This window comes from Nothoprocta perdicaria, unplaced genomic scaffold, assembly GCF_003342845.1.
Source record: "Nothoprocta perdicaria isolate Ctin4 unplaced genomic scaffold, notPer1 scaffold_12, whole genome shotgun sequence".
NCBI classification, from domain to species: domain Eukaryota; kingdom Metazoa; phylum Chordata; class Aves; order Tinamiformes; family Tinamidae; genus Nothoprocta; species Nothoprocta perdicaria.
This window is the reverse complement of record NW_020454316.1, coordinates 2,571,836-2,590,879: the sequence shown is the minus strand read 5'-3', so window position 1 is coordinate 2,590,879 and position 19,044 is coordinate 2,571,836. Positions and strand designations below refer to the sequence as shown.

Below are 19,044 nucleotides of genomic sequence, written 5' to 3'. Positions count from 1 at the left end.
GCCTTGAGAATTCACTCCTGTCCGGACCAGACTATAAGGATGCGGTGCCAGTCTCTTGGCAGCCCCAGCTGCAGACACTGACTTCAGAGAGGCTCAGAAGTCACCATTTATGATTGAACTTGTCCCCAGGCCTGACAGGGACAGCAAGAGGCAGAGAGGAGCAGGGATTTACCTGCAGATAGCAACCCTGGGGGATGGAGCTGCTRCCACATGTCGTCCTCTTCATTTCATTTCCCACTGGTGGATGCCTTTTTCCCGGGGAAATGTCTGTTGTCTCCTGCCCATTTACTCACTGGGCTCCTGAGGCCATTTGACAGGTTTTTGTTGACACATCCTTGTTGGCAAATATTCTTCTATGCCAGCTCAGAGCCTTTAACTGAGCAACGTTGCTCAAGGAAGAAGAGCAGATATGTGTCTCTATCCTGCATTCTTGCACCCCCGGTTTAGCTCTGAGCTTGCTGGAAATGTCTTTTCCCATCTTTTGCAGTAAAGGCAGTGCCATCTCAGGGCCTGCTTTGGTAATATCTGGCTAAGCCAGGCTCAGTTTTGCCACCCAGAGAGCAGCATTCATCTTCCCCAGACCCTGGTACCTGCTCAGGTCTGCCTGGGCTGGGAAAAGGGACCCAAAAGGCATGTAATTGAGGGATACCAGAGCTGCCAGGGAGGCTCCGATGTGCTGATGAGGAAGGTGGCCACAAATACCCTGTCGTACGGGACAGCTCCTGYTTCGGCGGTGGCTCTTGGGCTGGCACTGAGCGCTTTCCACCAAGCGGTCAGGATTAATGGGAATTGCTGCTGCTGTGGGGCTGCAAAGGGGCTCAAGCAAAGTCCCGCTTTGCKACCGGCACAGTTGAGCCTCGTCCGGAGCAGGGAAGAGCCGCTTGGAAGCGGGATTGCGGCAGGCAGCAGGGAAAGGGGGTCCCTTGCTTGGCCCAGGCCTGCGGCAGTGGGGATGGGCGCTCGGCAGGGGCAGCTCAGGCTGCTTCACGTAGGGACCGGCTGCTTTGTTCTCCCCTCCAGCCCTGTGCAAATTTGCCCCTCCTGAGACGAGCCAGGTTGCATGGGCAGGAAAACTTGTGTTTCCTGGAGCAGAGCTCCCAGTGCTCAGGCGGCCTTGGCCGGCCGTGGGAAGACCATTTAGCATCACAGCAGAGAATTAACATTCATTGACACCCTGCTCCGCTTGGCTTGGCTGCTTTTTAAATTTGAGTTTACTTGGCCCACATATCCCTTCTGTTTTTTTTTTTTTTTTCCTCCAAATTCAGGCCGTGCTCTCTGAGGTTGAGCAAATATAATAACTCGTTTCCATGCCGTGGGGTCGACTTCTCCCCTTGGATTTAACTCCATTTCCAATAATCCTTCTCAGTAACCTACTAACAAGTCCAGGGACACTCGCCTGAAGCCGTTTGCGCACACGCAAACCCCAGAGACACCGAGTTGGCACCGCTCACAGTTGCCTTTTGGTCATCAGTGCAACCAAACTAACTCGCTTTGACTCCTTTGGTATTTTCAACCCTTCCTCCCCTTTTCTGCTAATCATAAATCAGTGCATGAATGTCAGAGGTGCAGACAAGATTGTATTAAGCATCCAGTGGTCCAACCTGGAGTAACACATGTGTCATCTTAACTCCAGATAAAGCTGTTTTTCAGGCTTCTTGTCCTGTTTCCCTATGCTAAGAGCTCCTCCGTGCTGCATGTGTAGGGCTGAGGTTGCAAATGTGCTTGTGGATGGTTTGAACCCATCTCTTCCCTGTCACGATGGGACATCTGAGCCCTCGCAGCCTCCTCCCCAGGCAGGAATGGGAAGCGATGGGAAAGCAGAGCCGCAGCTTCCGCAGAGGAGCCGGCTCCAGGTTCGGTGTGCGGGTTCCCTCTGCTGGCACGCGGCAGGACGGGCCCYGGGCACCGGCACCGGCAGCGCTGCCCTCCCCGCGTGCATCCCGCTGCATCCGAGGGGGTGTTAGAGACTCCGGAGCCGCTGCGGAGCAAGGAGGCGCGGGAGGGGACATGTGTGATTGCCCGTGGTAACGGCGGGCACCGTGTGCCCTCTTTGCTGCCCGGGCAGCCGGGAAGCCTGGGTTGGAGGTCAGCAGGCTGGGRCTTTCCTAAAAAGAGAGCATGTAGTCTCTAAAAACATGGGGGTTCCCATTGACCAGGACTCTGCTGGCCAAGAGCTGCTGAATTGGAGCGYGACGTTGCAGGAGCATAGCCAGGGTGCAGCTATCTGTGTCCTTGCTAAATCCCCAAGTTACCTGCGGTGGCTTCCAGAGCTTCCTTTCCCAAGTGCCTTCCCGAGGCTTTGGAGCCTGGGAGCTGCATCTGGCTCCCCTCCAAATGCCTCTCTGGTGGGTAMAGAGAGGCTGGCCGGCTCCCCCCGGAGCAGCTTTATCTTTTAAAACTCTCCTCTGCATTTTTGTGTATCTCCGGGGCAAATCCCTCTGCCTCTTCCCAACGTTCGCTGTCCTTCCCGCTGCTAAAGAATGACTGAATCCAGCAAGAAAAAGGCCTTTCCTGCAATCAGAGAGAACAGCTTTACCGACAGCTCTCGCCGGTCCTTTCGGCTCCGCTCCCGCCGCGCTCCCTCCTTCCCCTAACAGCCAAACCCTGCAGCTTGGGGCTGGCGGCCTGCAAGACATTAACTGCCTGCACCAGAGATGCTCCTCGGCACCAGCTTGGCTCTCCGAAGCACTAAACAGCCCTGCAGCTTTCCAAAGGCTTCCTCATCCCTCCCGGGCCTCAGGGTTGGATTTGGCCCCATGGAGCTGCTGTGGGAAGGGGCCGGCTCTGTCTCATGAGCGTGGGGCGAAAAGAGAAGCCTCCCCCGTGGGCTGTAACCCTTCTGAAACGTTTAGCCATGGGGAGAACGATTCTTTTCCTGTCATCTGAATGATATTAACCCTTGGGGCTGTGATTTGGTCGCAATGATTTTTTTTTTTTAATTTTTCCTCCTTTTTCAATGACAAATTACTGGAATGATTTTGATTTTGTTTTGTATGTAGATGCAGATATATAATTTCCTCTTCTGTTCATTCATTTTCCAGCCTTGTTTTCTTCCAGGTCTTGTTGCTCTCCACCTTCTCCTGCTGTGTTGCTGTGTGACGTGTCCGCCTTTACTTCGCCTGCTTCGCTACCATCTCATCTCAATCTCAAGCCGTAGAACAACCCGGTGGTGCAGCCCCTTTCATGAGAAATCAACCTGCTTTTGATTTTGTTTGATGTTTATTTTTTTTTCCTGGTTTGGTTTCCTTCAGGCCTTCACCTAATAGGGCACAATGTTAATTCATGGACCTCTTATTCCCTCCTGAACTGAGATGCAGAGAAAGTTGAGCTCATGTTAAAAGGGGATGGCTGGATTAAAAAAAATTGGGGCTCCAAACCAGTCCCCAGTGYGTCCATAAACCAGAGGACTTGGCTTTACCCCCTGCAAGCAGTTTTGTTTGGGAACTGAGAGCTCTTGTGCTGACAGAACGTCCCAATGGGGCCTGGAGCTTTGCAGGAGCACAGGGCTCTGTCTGCTCCTAGGCTGCAAACTGGGACACAGCGGAATGGATCTCCTATAAAATCACTAAATTGATTTAAATTCTCAAATCCAGCTCTTCCAACCCCAGTTCTGTCCTTTCCTCCATGGTGGGTGCTCTGAGCGTGGGGCTCTGCAGCCGCCCCGGGCAGCAGCGCTGGGTCCCCAGCCCGACGGGGGCATGTCCTGTGTGTCTTACCTATGGAATTTGGTGCAAATGCTAGTTTAAAACTAAACCCGTCATGTTTTGGAGTCCTAACCTGGTGTTCATTTTCATGGGAAGTGTTAAAAAAGCTTTGGTTTAACCTGTTCCCCCTCCTGTGGTTGCTGTTGTGATTTGCTGGTATGTTAGAGGTTCACATAAGGCAAACAGCCCTGATTGTAGATGCGGCATGTGTGGGTCCGTATTTTGTTTCCAGAACCCATCTGGATTTAACTTTTTAGGGGAAGCTCGAAATTGGGATTTAACTTGATGCTCCACTGGTGTCCCTTCTGCTGGGGGAGGTTAATCCGCGTTCCCAGGTTGTGTTTAGAGAGCAGAGGTTGATGCTTCTCCAACCCCTCGGGCACACAACCCTCAGCACCACCAAATGCTTTGAAAACACCAGCATTTCCTCCCCTTGGGTCAGGGAGCAGCTTTGCAGGATGACCTTCATTCTTTTGCTTCTCTTCTATGGCGTGGGGCGGCCACTCGTGAGCTGCAGCCTTGGAGAGGAAGGGCAAAACTGAAGCCAAAGCCGCTTAAAAATCCCTGGTTCTGAAATGACCATAAAATGCTGGTTTTGCAAGGGCTTCCTAGATAGTTACAGGAGCGCAGATGGAGCTGGGTAGTCTGTTTTTTCCCCTTTTTTGGCCCTGGTTACAATGCCGCAGGTTAGGTTGGGGTGGGTTTTTTCCCTGGGTTTGTGCACCCTTAAGCTTGCAAGGAAACGGGGACTGAAAGCTGGGTGTTCATGGGCACTGGGCTGAGCGGTGCTGCAGAGGCCTCTGCGCCCCATGCTCAGAGAGCCCAGACTTTGTGAGATTGTGCAGTTTAGTGCAGTTGCTGGGCTCGTGGTTAAACCGGCTCTGGTTTTCCCTTTCTCTGTGTTTTCCAGGCGATCCCAAGTCATTGAAAAGTTCGAGGCATTAGATATTGAGAACGCAGAGCACATGGAAACGAACACGTCGGCAGCAGCCGCTGCCCTCTCCAGCGATACGCGGCAGGGCAGGAGTGAGAAGAGGGTTTTCCCAAGGAAACGGGTGAGGTTTGCAGCTGCTGCTGGGTGCCTTGGGAACCAGCTAAACCTTGAGAGACTCTAAGATATGTGTTGAAATGCAATTGCACTCATTCCGAGCCTAAGTGATGCGCCGTAGCTCTGTGGGGTTTTATRTCAGGATCTAGGACTCGCTGTCCCAGTTACTGGACTGATCTGGGTTAATTTTTCTACAGGACTTCACTTCCGAAGCTGCCGCCGTGGGCTCCATCCTGGATGCATCTGCTTCTCCACTGTCTCCGCACCGTCGAGCAAAATCACTGGATAGAAGGTCCACYGAGTCCTCTATGACGGTGAGCAGCCCCGGGCGTTAATTCCGTCAGGAATCAGTCCCTTCCCGTGCTCTGCCCTCGGCACGTGCTGACCAGGGCTGCAGCAGCGTGTGTAGAGCTGAACCGTAGGTCAGTGCAGTTTCCTGGATCCTTCTCACTCCCTGGACTGAGACCAAGTGCCGGTTCCTGGCTGATGCATTTTTGGAGAGCAGTTCACACTTGGCTCAGTGAGGAGAGCTAGCACGTGGGCCAGTTTGCTCATGAAGATTCCCTGRTGTTTATGTAGTTGCAAGTTGGTGTTGGTGGAAGGAAGTCCCGAGGAAGGTTTGAACCCGACATCCTGTCTCCTCTTCCGCTTGCATATTTCAAACGCTCACCAGACCTGGAGGCAAATAGTGACAAAATAAACATGAATTACTCTGCTCTCACTTGCTRCTCTTCTATAGGAACAAAATAAATAGGCTTGCTAATCTCTCAAAGCGATTACATGGCCATTGCAAATACAGGCTGTGTTTTYAGTTGATGAAGTGCTTCCGTTCAAGGATTTCTCAGAAAAGTGCTCTGGCTTAGTGGTTTTCTAATAGCCTTTGGATTTGTACATCTACAACAATGACTTTTAAATTCTTGGTGGTAATACAAAGACGCAGGAAATGCACATTAAGTGACAGTGCTMATCTACTCAAGGCAAAAAAGTTGATGGGAAATACACTTTTTCCTTGCATTGAACACTGCCTGATTGTGCCTCTCCCCATGCTGTAAAAGCCAAACCCGAAGAAAAAATTGAACAGCTGCTGATTTGGGACTGAGATTGCAAGGGTCTCCCCTGGCCAGGGGGTTAGCTGGATCAGATCAGATATCCTTCAGGATAAAGGCAGAGGCAGAGTTCATCCTGTGTTAGGCTTTGGGGCTTACAGCAGAGCAGGAGCTGGAGTTATGTGGCTCTCTCTTAAATGAGTGCTTTGTCTGCCTGTGTTTCCTAACATCGACACCCTCCGGCATTGCTGCTCGCAGACCTTTCAGTCTTTCAGCCTCTTTCACTCCCCACTTGACTCTTTTCAGCCTGAGCCTTTTKGGGCAAAAAACACACTGTCTGCCCTCTCCTGAGAACTCAGCGCAAAGCAAATGGGCTTGGGAGAAAGAGCGTGACGTGTATGAGAAACCTGCTCAGTCTGGCCCCTTCTGTAATGTCTTCTTGCAGCCCAGCTTGAAATGTGTGCTTATACTACTGTGTTAGCAGTATCTTTCTTCTCTGGCTGCTTTTAAACCTTTACTTGAATTTTAAAACTAAGAGTAGTATACATGCTGCTTATCAGGGATTTTCCTGCTTTTTCTGAGCTGATGAATAGCAAGCCCTTGAATAACTGCAGTGCTTTCAGCCCTTCTGTTTTCCTTCTCTGCAAAATGCATGGTTGGGAGCCAGTTATTTTTGGACCCAAAACATAGATCCTTTGCTTGAAACAAGAGAGGCTCTGCAGTTCTCTGCGGATAGAACTGCCTGTGAAGCTCCCCCTTGGAGAAAAGACTTTAAACAGGACCCAGATTCCTGGGAACATGATCCCACCTGCACCTTGGCAGAGGGGAAGCAGAAGGTTTGTGGTGTCACTCTCTCCAGGTAGGTTAGGTCTGAAATGTAGATACYCAGTGCTCATAGCCTGATCCGGGGGTGGGTTTAGTCACTGCAAATGCAGATTTTTTCTGCAGTTTATCACTTATCACTGGCTCTTTGGCAGGTACCTGCTGAGCTAGGTGACTTTGCCGCTTGCGGTCACATCAGGCCTTGTGCCAGGCATTGCTGCTCAGGCTGGAAGCTGTCTGCTCTCCCCTCCGACTCCCTAGTGATCCAGAAAGAGGAGGCTGATATTTTCCCTAGGGTTTTTATGGAGMTGGCTTTCCACCAGCGTGGGAACGCTGAAACGTGGCATGTGCTGGCCCTTCGCATAGGTTTGACTGAATAAGCTTCCAGTCCCCGATTTTTCATGGCTTCCTTAGTTGCAGCCGGTAGATTTGTGCTGCCTCATTGCAAATGCAGCTTCCTCTCCTTTTCCTCCTCCTCCTCCAGCTGCTCTCTTTGCTCCAAACCTACTGCTGTGAGGTTCCAAAGCCAGATGCTYGGCAGTATTCATTTCACAGCAGCAGGCTGGGATGTCCCAAGCCCCACGGATGGCTGCAGCACATGTAGCAGCCGGAGGAGCTCGGCCTTGGGGGAGCCAACATCCTACCCTAGGCACTGGCCAGGCTGGGGGGTGAAGGGTTGGCTGGAGTTATCCCCACACTATGTGGCTGGCTTTTCTCTTAGCTTCTACCTCCCAACGCAGCCACTTTGGAGGAAATCACACCAGAGTTTTTGCACAGAAGTGCTGAGGAGTCAGCAGTCCTGCTAATTCCTTGCTTCTCCTTTCTCTATAGCTCTAGTGCAAAGGTAGGAAATGCCAAAATGCTAGGATGGGGACAGCCTGACTAAACCCTACACCAGGTCTCTTTACCTCCTGGGAGACAACGTTTAGCCTCCACGCAGCATAATGATCCAGTTGAACTGGTGTTGGTGCTTTTGTGGTTGCAGTGTATTTTGCTAAATTGCTGCTGTCTGTTTCCTGGATGGAACCAGACCCTAGCACTTCATCCGAGCAGTAATTGCCTCTCTCTCCCTGCAGCCTGACCTGCTGAACTTCAAGAAGGGCTGGTTGACGAAGCAGTACGAGGACGGGCAGGTGAGTCTCGGAGGAAACACTCCATTTGGATCGGTTCTGTGGCAAATCCCAGCTTCTGGCAGGTCCCACCCACCTGTAAAATCCAGGCAACTTGAGAAGAGCCTGGTGCCGTGACCAGTTCTGCCTGCAGACAGATTTCTGTGTCGATGGCCTGGGGAATAAGCTCCTTCATGGCCTGGAAAACAAAAAAGGATCATTTCAGTCCACCTGGTTCTTGGGGTAGTGCTCAGTCAAGCCTGGCAGGAGTCCTTCTCYCTGGGAGCACAGGCTCTTCACTGATCTGTCTTTTAAAAACTGCTGCACAGCAGCAAAGAGCCCGATGCTGGATCTTAATTACTGGCAAGGGCTCAATGAGGACAGTGTGCCAGGTTTTGAGCCTCTTCAATGTCCCACGTGCCGGCCCTGCACGAGGCTGCTCTCAGCATTAATGAAGCCGGGCTGGCTTTGCAGGGCGGATCAATATTGGGTCGGTGCTGCGGATGGGAGAAGGCAGATGCAGGCGCTGGGACAGAGCTGCTGGAGGGAATCTGTGCAGATCCCAAGCCAGACAAGGGCAGCTACGTGTGAGCCCTGCACCGACGGGGTTTGTATTGGAGCAGGAATAGCTGGTGCTCTGTCCCGCAGCAGTTTCAAGGCCCCACTTCTGGGCAGTGTGTAACGGGTTTCCAGGGAGTCAGGACAGCCTGGATAGTAGCCCTGGTTTCGTGTTCCCCTTCTCTATTCGCCTCTTCTCCCTTGCGACCCAGCGACCTCTTTGGCATCAGTAATGAGGCTCAGATGAGGCTCCCAGAGCGCTGAGGGAGCGAAACCGAGCAGGAAAAACCATCTGTGTCGTGGCATTAACAGAAGCATCCGCTTTGCCTGTGGCCCTGCCCAGCAGGGAGAGCTCCCACAGCAGAGCCTGGAGCCCGGCACCGATGCCGGTGCCCACGTGCAGCCCCTTCCCTGCCAAGGCTTCCCTGGATGCCCTGCAGTGAACAGTGGCCAGGGCTCCAGCTACTCGCTGGCCCTCGCTGCAGTGAGCAGAGGGCACGTCCGTATGCAGCCACGTGTGAATCAGGCACGGGGGCCAGCGCTGTGTTGATTTACGGCTCCCTCGGAAGCGCCTGCCTCGCACCGGGAGAGTGCAGAAGGTGTGTTTGTAGAGAGGGAGTGCCAGGAATTGGCTCTGACTCCATTTCTAGGTACTGCAGATAAAGCAGGAGCATTTTTTTCTTTTAAAATTAAAAAAGGCAGCTCTAAGGCTTCAAGTGCAGCCACTAAAAGCCTTGTTTTGCCGGTGGAGCTGATGGGAAGGGCTCCAAAGGCCCTGGTGGCTCTCTCAGTCTGTGCTGCTGTCACACACGGAGGGTTAATGCCAGCTGGGGACCCTGCACTCCYTTAGCACGTCTGCTCAGCAGCCACAGCGCGAGCAAAGCTCATGTCCTGGCGCTGGAAACCACATCCTTGTCTCACCATGGGGTCCCCTGTGTTACAGCTCCTTCCACTCTTCCCTTTACCCTGGGAAAGCTGGAGGCCTCTCCATGAAAACTGTCCTCAGCAGATCACAGGGCAAGAGGGGAGAGGCAAGCCTGGAAGTGGCTCCCTGGAGCTGGGGGGCTATTCCAGCTCTCCGGCACCAGAGGAGCAGATTGGTAACAGTCCAATGTTGCTTGTTTCCTAGTGGAAGAAACACTGGTTTGTGTTGACGGATCAGAGCCTGAGATACTACAGGGATTCAGTGGCGGAGGAGGTAGGTGTCTCCTTTCTGGAGTTAATCCCTGCCCATTCTGCTCTGGGATAAGCCCCAAATCTCTCCAGTCAGCTCACAGTGCCTTGCATGTGTCAGCCATCCAGGTGGGCCGTGTCGAGTCCCATTGGGCTTGAGGGGCTACATGCAAAAAAGAGGGAATGGTGAGAAATCAGGAAAGAGCACAGAGAGGGGAACCGGGGCTCCTGCAAGTCCGTGCTGTGCTTTTAATTTGCAAGTTAAAATAAATAGCACTTCTTCCCCTCTGCAGGCAGCTGACCTGGATGGGGAAATCGATTTATCTACGTGCTATGATGTTACCGAGTACCCGGTGCAGCGAAACTACGGCTTCCAGATCCACGTAAGGAAACCGTGGGAAGGAGGGATGAGCTGCAGGGAAGGTGGGAGCGCGGCTGTGCACGCAGGGATCTGCTTGCGGCAGCCTCTGGAGCTGGCGGGAGCAGACTGCTCCTGTCGTGCAGCTGCAGTCCGTGGGAAGGGAAATAGCTTCCCGGTCTCCCCAGAGAGACCACCCTGTGTCCTGAGCCATGTGCTTGAGAGCTGCTGCTCTGTGCTCTAAGGAGCTGGGTTTGCTTTATGGAAGTGGAGGGGGAAAGGACTGGTTTTTGTCTCAGGGACTCAGCAAAACCAGTTTAGTTATAGAGAAATCTTGGTTCTCGCTTGGAGCTGTGCAGGGAGCGGGGCCTGCAGCTGGATTCGCCTTCCAGGCAGCAGCCAGTGGGACTGGGCGAGGGGTGTGGATGGGCCCCGCAAGGTGTCCAGCAGGACAGGATGGTGCTGAGCCAGTCCCCTCCTTTCCCTAGACTAAAGAAGGGGAATTCACCCTCTCCGCCATGACGTCTGGAATTCGCCGGAACTGGATTCAGACCATCATGAAGCACGTTCGCCCCACCACTGCTCCTGATGTCACAAGGTAGAGACGGGCAGAGGCTGGAGACTGGCTGGGGCTCGCAGTCCCCACAGTTTGTGGTTTGCAATGCTAGAATCACCCTTTCCTTATTCTCTTCCTTTCCTCTTTCTGAGTCTGTTCCTGGAAGCTCTGGCTCTTTCTGGTATCCCTGTATCTGGGCTTAATTTGGAAGCACTTTGTGGGGCTGCTGATATTTGAGTTACTCTTTTGTGTTCAGATTTCAAAGAGGGWTGAAAATGTGGCTTTAATTTGTGCATAGGAATATGAAATACTGTTCCTTTATCAAGGCTCCTCTGGATTCCCACCAGGTATTGTGAAACCACTTGGAGTCAGTCATGCTGGGTTCCCCCTTTCCTCTGGCTACTGTTCAGCAAGAGCTGCCTGTCCCCTCCATGGGTCACATCAGCGCAAGCCCAGGGTTAAATTAGAAGCCATTTGGCKCTGGTTGTTGTGAACTCCAGCCAGCAGAGAGTCTTCCTCCTTCTTTTGATCTTCCCTATCACTGCAGCAGCTCCTTCCCTTTTGCTTCAGTGATATTAGTGTCTTCTAGTGCTTTCAGTGCCAGAGGAAGGGATCCCTACAGTTCATAGAGTACCTTCCACGAGTGCTTGTGGTTATGGGCAAAGGGCATTTGACCTTCTCACAGCCAGCTGTGTCAGCCACACTTGTATGGGCCGCCTGGTACAGACCTAGTGGACACAGCCACGCAGTTAACTCCGTCTCCAGGCCTTACCATAGCTGCAACAAGCAGATCCCGGCCGGATTAGTCCAGGCCTTGGGGCTTGGCTCTTTTCACCCAGTGCTGTTTAACTGGATCTACTCCAGTCTCTCCTTCCCTTTCCTGCTTGACACTCGAATGCCATTTCCCAGCCCTGCCCCAGCTCTCTGGTGGATCTCTCATGGGTCTCTGGGAAGCCGCCTCTTTCCTCACTCCTGTGTATGTTTGATTTCCATGCAATCCCAGGAAAAACTTCTCTTTGAAACTATCCGTGCTGAAGCCCAGGTTGGAAAACTGTGTTCTCTCCTGTATTAACGTTTTGTGGTTTGTATATCTTGTGATTCACTGCATGCTCCTCTTTTCTGCACTTCGGATGGGAAGTCCTGCAGTTTTCATTTATTTTCTTTCTTTTCTTTTTTTCCCCCCCTTTTTTTTCTTTTCTTTTAAATAAAAGCCAGAAAGAAGGGAAGAAGCAACTTGATTTCCCCACACTGGTATCTTCCGATGTGAATAGATATGAAGGTGAAGACCAAGGAGATTTGAGGGGACTTCTCAGCCTTTAAAAACAGTGTACACTTGTAGTCTACCAAGTTACTGCACGACAGCAGTCCTGTGCTCACTGGCTTTGCATCCACTCCTAGCCTGGGTGAAGTGTCTTGCCTTGACTTAGCCTAGTGAAAGGGTCTGAGTGCAGGTACCTGTTGGGCAGGAACTTGTTAAGCTGTGTTAAGAGGTGTTGAATCTGAATCTGAAGGTGAGGAGGGAGGGAGTCATAGGTGCCCTCCTGTTGTTTTTCACTGAGCTGATTTTAGAAGGGATGAAAGTGGGTTAGAGTCCCGGGTGAGTTAGTCACGTCACTGAAGGGCTGTCATTGTGAACTGGGACGGGCGTCCGGAGATGACAACAAGGTTCTGCTCACAAGGTGCCTTTCAGCACCCTTTGCTGCTGAGCGCACCAGAGCACAGGGTATCCCAGCACGTCTGGGGTATCCTTGGGCATGTCATAATATCCTGCACTTGGGAAGCAGCTTCTGGAGAACCAGAGGACAGAATGCCAAAGGTTTGCCATGGCAGGATGGCAGATCTCTCACCCTGAATATCAGGATGCCTTGAGGRTGAGAAGCTTCCCATGAGCTAACTGGGGAGATGAGGCCCAGCTCCGTACTGGGGCAACGGGAGCAGCACACATGGAGGGTGACAGTGTTGAACCTGTCCCAAGGAGCCAGTCTGACACCTCACGCTCGCTCTGTCCTCCTTAGCATCTGCAGTTAACCCTCTGTGATGTCTCCACCAAGCCAAGCGCATGTTTGCTCTGTTACTTAAGTCCTAATTACTGTTTATATCTTAGCATTTGTGTCAACACCCCCGGTGGCGGTAGGTGCTGTACTGATCCCTTCCCATAAAGAACCATGCAATCCACAGAGGCACTAATTACACCGTGCTAACGATGACCGTGCAGATAAAAAGTTTCCACAGGAAGGCAGGTGATTGCTTTAGTGCCAGGTACTTATTTAGCTCTCCAGGCATCAATTAGGCTGAGTGTCCCTGTGCTCCTATGGGTAGTTGTTTGCAGCCTTCATGCATTTCTTGCTCTCTGCGGCCGGGCTCTCGACGTGCACTGCCCACCGTGCTGGAAAATCTTGGTGCTGCCTGAACCATAAATGTCCTTGGGAAGCCAAGACCTCTCACATAATGTGAGTCCATTGGTCTGAGCTGGAGGAAATGGGAAATACTTGAGCATGGTTAATAGCCGAGGGGCACTTCAGTGGGATGAGATAAGATGAAATGAGATAAAATAAAAAGCWTTGGGTCAGTGTTTTGAGTCTGCTAATTCAGTTCCCTGTGCCCCCCTCTCCCTTGCTTGACTCACGTCCCTTGCTCTTTGAGAATCTGCAAAGGAGAAGTAAGCTAGGGAGAGATGTTGCCTCAGAAAGAGCTGAGATTCTCCCACGTGGTATTTAGAGCAACATTATTTCTGGCTTCCAATGTTGTACCAGAGGCCCCCGGACTCCCTTTCTTTCTAACTCTCTTCTCCATTTTAAGACTCCATCTCATCAGTGTTTCACTTATTTAAAACGCAGCTGTAATCACTAAACTGCCTCCAGATTGAAAGCCTGGCTGGAAGCATGCTTTGGATCCATGCAATATCTCCCAATGGCTGAGGAGCGAGGAGGTTTCATCATGTTGCCTTTCAGGGTTGTTTTATTAGCTGTAAGTGACAGAGCTGAAGAAGGAATTATCTCCAAGCTGGTTTTAGCCTGTAACTGCCAGAGTTTCTTGAAACTCAGCGCTGCAGAGCCTGTGGTTTGATCATGGATGAAAGTGCATCGGAAGATACTAGCCCTGGACCCACGCAGCGGCATCTGTTCTGCWCCGCTCTTTGTCTTGGGCGTGCACACGTATATGAAGTCTTTGGCAGGGGGAGCTGGGTTTTGTTAGGAGTTCTGGAGCAGAATCCATTCCCCTGCTGCTCCCTGTAAAGAAGAGCAGCCTCCGCGCATGTAATCCCATGGTTTGGAAGCACCTTAGTGCCGATTTGCCTGCAAGGAAAGGCCCCTGGAACCGCTTGCTGGCTCTTTCCCTGTACACCCTTCAAGAAGGCAGCGCTGAAGTCTTGAGCCCCGGGGGCTTCTGTCATTTGGAAAGGGACAGGAGCAGGAGTGGAGAGAGCCAAGGGCCACCCTGAACGGCCGAAATCTATGGGAGAGGCTTGTGGAAAGGAGGCGGCTTTGGGGGGTCTCATAGCAGAGAGGTTTCAGCAAATGCCCTCCTTTGTCCCTCAGGGAAGTTCACGTACTGCTATTTTCTTTTTGAGTTTTGATCTGCATGTTATGAGGCTGGCATGTCTACGTTTAATGAGCTAATACTGCATTACAGATTATCCCTAGGTTGGAAACTTCCTTCCCCTATTAACTTTCCCTGCTTGACGAGTATGTCTTCCCTCTCAACCCGCCATGCTCTAACTCAGCACTCAGTCATTCCTTGCTTGAGAAATTGGTCTTATCAGTGACTGTTGCTGCATTCTGCCTAACTCTTGCTCTCCAACGGCTGCGTATATGCTATGCAGCCCGCCTTGCCGTGTCTCCCAGTGTCTCCGGCAAGGCTGTTTTCCCTCGGGGACATCCGTGCTTTCGGTACAGATAGTGGCACGGAGAAGTTTTCGAACCATTAAGCCCCACACTTTGCCAAGCTCAAGGAAAAACGTAACCCCGTTTCCAAACACTGCTGAGAACTGTTCTGTGCTTCGTCCTCCTCCTCCTCCTCCCYGCTGAGCACTAGCCGGGGCGCTCCCAGTCTCCTGCAAGCTGCGGCCCTGAAGCCAGAGTGACTTTGATGGGACCAGCGGCACCCKCCCAGCGAGCATGTGACGATGGCCTCGGTGGTGGCCGTGTCTGCACGGAGCTGGGGAGGCAGACACGGAATGGGGGACAAGCTCCTAGGGGGAACCGCAGAGGAGGTCAYGTCCGCAGTGGAGGTCCTTGCTCGGCGGTCGCTGCTTGGCTGTAGCCTCATGGGCTGCTCTTCCATGCGCACTCCCTGGTCCCACAGTGGAGGGGACGRGAGACGGGGATGGTCGGAAGAGCCAAGGAGGGAGCAGGGCTCTCCAGGGGGAGCGTTGGGCCGCCAGCGAGGCCCCGGAGCTGTGCGGGGCCGCTTGCATCCCGGCTTGTGCACGCCGAGCGCTTCCCGCCCTGGGCACCGGATTCACGCCAAGGGCAGTGGCAGGAGGAGTCGCTCCCACGTGCCGGGCCGCTCCGTTGCTGCTGGGAGATGGACGGGTAGGGAGGCACRTGGCAGTTGCTTGGGCTTCGAGCAGCCCCTTTTCACCCGACCGGAGCAGCAGCTCTTTGAGGCATGCGTGGGAGAGCACGAGGGTCTCTCTCTGCATCTCTGCCTGATGCTTCCCTTCCTCTCTCTGTCCCCATAGCTCCTTGCCAGAGGAGAAAAGMAAAACGAGCTCTTCCTTCGAGACTAGCCCAAAGCCGAGCGAGAAGCCGGACACCGAGCAAGTCGAGATGGATCCGGAGCAGAAGCGGAGCCGGGCCCGGGAGCGCAGGCGGGAAGGACGGTCCAAGACCTTTGACTGGGCTGAATTTCGCCCCATCCAGCAAGCCCTGGCGCAGGAGCGGGCAAACGCCTCCGACTCCTCCAAGGGCAGCACCACCGCCTTCCCCAAAGACAGTGGTGCTCTGGACACAGATCCGGGAGAGCTGGAGAGGGAGCGTGCCCGCCGGAGGGAGGAGAGGCGCAAGCGCTTCGAGATGATCGATGCCGTGGACGGCGCCGGGCCGGAGGAGACGCTAAGGATGGAGGTGGACAGGATCCCGGGCCTGCCCGGCACCGCAGACATGAAGCCGCAGAACGTTCACGTGGAGATCGAGCAGCGCTGGCACCAGGTGGAGACGACCCCGCTGCGCGAGGAGAAGCAGATCCCCATCGCGCCGCTGCACCTCGCCGCCTCGGACGACCGGGACGAGGGGCTCGCAAAGCAGCACTTAACCGCGCTGCTGGAGAAGGAGGTAAAACAGGGTGTGTGGGGCAGCCACGGTGCCCTTCGATTTAGTGGGACACCTGAGCAGAGACACTTCATAATAACAAGAAGTGTGGATGCTCTCAGGTCCCCTAAGGACCTAGCAGGGAACCAACTGGCATGTCCCTGCCATTTCCAATGGATCCAACTGCATTTTTCCCTCACTGCTTCAAGGATGGGTGTTGCAGTGATGGTGTTTTACTCCTCCTTTCTAGCCAACCCATCCTGTATGGACCAGAGGCAATTTCTGTTAGTCATTCTCCAGCCTTCCTCTGATGCTAGGAGCACAGCTTATGTACATTAATCAGACTGTAAATTTAAGCTCGTAATTCTGTGAGTCTCTGCRTCTCTGGAGATTTGAGGGTGTAAGCATGTCTACAAAAATATCCACTGGCTTGAGTGGCTCTGTGGCTCACCCCACCAAGGTTCACTTTTCATGGAGAYCACAGCAAGCAATCCTATTTTAGGAGAAGAAAGGAGAAAGCTCAACTCACTCAGATGAGTCTGTGTCTGGGAAAACAGAGATTGCTGTTAGTCAGGATTAAGATGCCTTAGTAAGAATGAGGGGGATGCAGGCTTGGCCTAACCCAGAGCATGGCCAATGTGAACCAGGATAGGATGTGCCTGGCACTAGTTGGTGCCATTCGTCCTTCACTGCAGTGAGCAGTACAAATTAAAATAATGCATCTCTTAGTTCTTTTAGGGGAGGGATATTCCCTGGCAAAATAAGATTCAGATCCCAGAGCGGAGCCCTGTTCATTCTGCCATACCTTGCTTTGAGCGGCTGTCTCCTGAAGGCTGTTCCCCTGCCAAAACGTGGCCTTTGTCTCTTTTCATATTCCACCAGTTGGAGCAGAAGCAGAAGGAGGCCTTGGAGCTCCTGGAGCAGAACCGGCACCTGCAGGACGAGCTGAAAGTGGCTCTGGGCCGGGAACAGAGCGCCCGCGAGGGCTACGTGTTGCAGGTAGGAGAGCAAGAAAGAGAGAGAAATCTGGCTTTCTGTGCACCTGAAAGGGAACCTGTTGGGCTTCAGTCCAGGGTGTTCATGAGTGCATCCTGGTTAAAGCAGAAATGTGCAAAACGGAGTGGGTCCAAATCCAAGAGGTTTGAACCATCTGTCAGTATTGGTTATTCTCTAGCGTTCTGCGGATCATCTGTTTAGCCAGCACACTGGTCTGCGATCCATTAGAGAGCTCTCCTAGGAGTGGTCACAACTACTGTGAGGCAGAAGGTAACACTAGCTACAGGTTTCCCAGGGGGAAGGAAGGTTCCCCAGGGGCAAAGTCCTTATCCCAGACCTTCCCGTCCAGCAGTGGTGTCACTGAAGGTGTCCTAAACATCTGGTTTGCCCCTGGCAAACAGGGTGTTCCTGCGGCTGTTACCTGGGCAAACGCAGCCCGTGCTGGTGTATCTGCAGTCAGCGTGGACTGTGCCGTGACAGCCGGGCCCTGCTGGCGGGGCACGTGGGGGCTTCTTGTGGTAGAAGGTGTCTTTCCCGGGAGTGTGGTCTGGACATTGCGGCAAAAGAGGCAGGAACGTCTCTTGGAAAGAAACCTTTCCTCCCCGACTCCAGAAAGTAGGTATTTTGCCAAGCCTGTGGAGCTGTTTCTGCTCGCTTTAGCAAGTATTTAGTCCTCTTCTGTGCAGCAGTAGCGTTTGGACCTGCTAGAATCTGTTTGGTCAAACTGGTGTGGACCCAAGTGGCCTTCCATGGCAGCGCTGTGTGCTCCCACGGCCTGGTGTTGACCCCGAGCTTTATGTCTGTATTTCTCAAGGGAGAAACTTCCTCTGAAGAAACTGCAAAGGTGGAGGAACTGTCCCGAGCAGGGAGGCACGTTGCCTTCTTTTCCTGTAATCTCCTCTATGGAGTTGCTGTTAATGCTTTTATTAGTATATCCAGCGACCCCACACTGACAGTACTTGCTTGGAGGAGTGGCATTTTCACTATGGTGACTTCAGAAGAGGGAGAAAGTCCTTGGAATCCAAGCCAGGAAATGACCTGGATCTAGTGAGTCAGTGCTAGAGACAGCACCAGCCCCCTTTGCATGGCAGATGCAGAGCCCCATAGCCTATAAAAGGAGACCAGCAAGAGGGCAGGTTGGTCGAAGGGGGAAGCATGATGGGAAACCTGGATGGTTCCTCCATCTATCCAGATGGATAGACTGGATCTGTCTGTCCGCTGGATTTGCCACTTCACGCTCTGCTGCTTTCCCTTTCTSGGACGTTTTCAGTCTCGCGTTATGGCAGCTCCCGCGTTGGCCACCAGCCCTGGCAGTAGCCCGTGTTTCTGCAACAACAGATGAGCTCCCACATCCCCAGAGCACCAACATCTGACCTCCCTTAGCCCAGAGCCCAGAAACCAGTAGATGGGCAGAAAAATCCAATGCTGCATCCGCCGTCAGATTGGCCATGTTGAAACTGCAGCTCAGCACAAGGGCTAGGGGCCAGAGACAAAGTCTGCAGAAGGGCTGCACAGACGAAGACAGCAGCAAGAGCTGGCCCAAACTTGTGCCTAAAAGTTAGACGGGGTTTCTAGAGGGTTTACTTACTCCAGTCTACTGGAGTAGGGAAAACCCTACTTACTAGTAGGGTTTTCCCCCCTTCTTTCCTTGGAGCAGGCGGACCTAGCACTGCTGAGGTCTAAGGGACATGAAGGAGGTTTCAATTTGGGAAATGTCATGATGTTTGTTTGGGTTGACCCTCTGAATCTGTGTCCTCCATGAAGCCAAAATCTAGGAGGTGACTTTAATGGGCAGTGGAAAAGAGTAGCAGAGAACATCCAGTCGAGGCATCTGGCTGCTGCTGCCCTGGCCCTTCTGCTTTGCATGGGGCCACCCACCCCTTGCTGGCCGATGACACCGGGCTGGACTTGGGGGACCAAACCCCAGGCCTTGGCGCTGCTGGGTCCAACCCGACTCAAAAGATGCTGCACATTTCTTACCGAAGACGCTGGAAGTTAACCAGGACTGATGCATGTGCCTTGCACTGAAGCCCTCTCCGGCCTCGTGTAACCCTTCCTCTCTGTCCTGCTCTTGAGTTTAATCGTGGTGGAGCCACCCCAAAGCTTTGAACACTAACAGGGGAGGAAGYACGGGGGCCTCACGCTCCTCTCTTTAATGTCCCTGTGATACCTCCCAGCTCTGGCCATGGTGGGAGGGAGGGGGGCCACTTACTAACCTGTCCCGGGGAATATTCTTGCATGTTGTTGGTGTTAAGCATGAAATTTAACTTAACATAACTGAGTGTCACATCTGTGGGCTTTCCTTAGCAGCAACCAGAGTCCAGCAAGGCAGGCCAAATTCCTAGGCTTAACGCTGTGCCTCTCTCGCCTCTTCCTGTCTGTGTCTTTTTTTGAAGATACATAATTTCTGTCGCCTTTTGCA

General features: G+C 52.8%; 1 protein-coding gene across 6 annotated transcripts in view; it reads left to right on the top strand.

The window, feature by feature from the left end:
* The window catches only part of MPRIP (myosin phosphatase Rho interacting protein), a 76,288-nt gene that overhangs the window by 41,944 nt on the left and 15,300 nt on the right, over positions 1–19,044 (top strand). For all 6 annotated transcript variants that reach the window (XM_026054236.1, XM_026054237.1, XM_026054232.1 and 3 more), the window contains exons 8-15: positions 4,615–4,759; positions 4,950–5,066; positions 7,697–7,753; positions 9,417–9,485; positions 9,754–9,843; positions 10,307–10,416; positions 15,059–15,650; positions 16,509–16,625. In XM_026054236.1, coding sequence (XP_025910021.1) covers positions 4,615–4,759; positions 4,950–5,066; positions 7,697–7,753; positions 9,417–9,485; positions 9,754–9,843; positions 10,307–10,416; positions 15,059–15,650; positions 16,509–16,625 — 1,297 coding nt within the window. The remainder of the gene's footprint in view (positions 1–4,614; positions 4,760–4,949; positions 5,067–7,696; positions 7,754–9,416; positions 9,486–9,753; positions 9,844–10,306; positions 10,417–15,058; positions 15,651–16,508; positions 16,626–19,044) is intronic.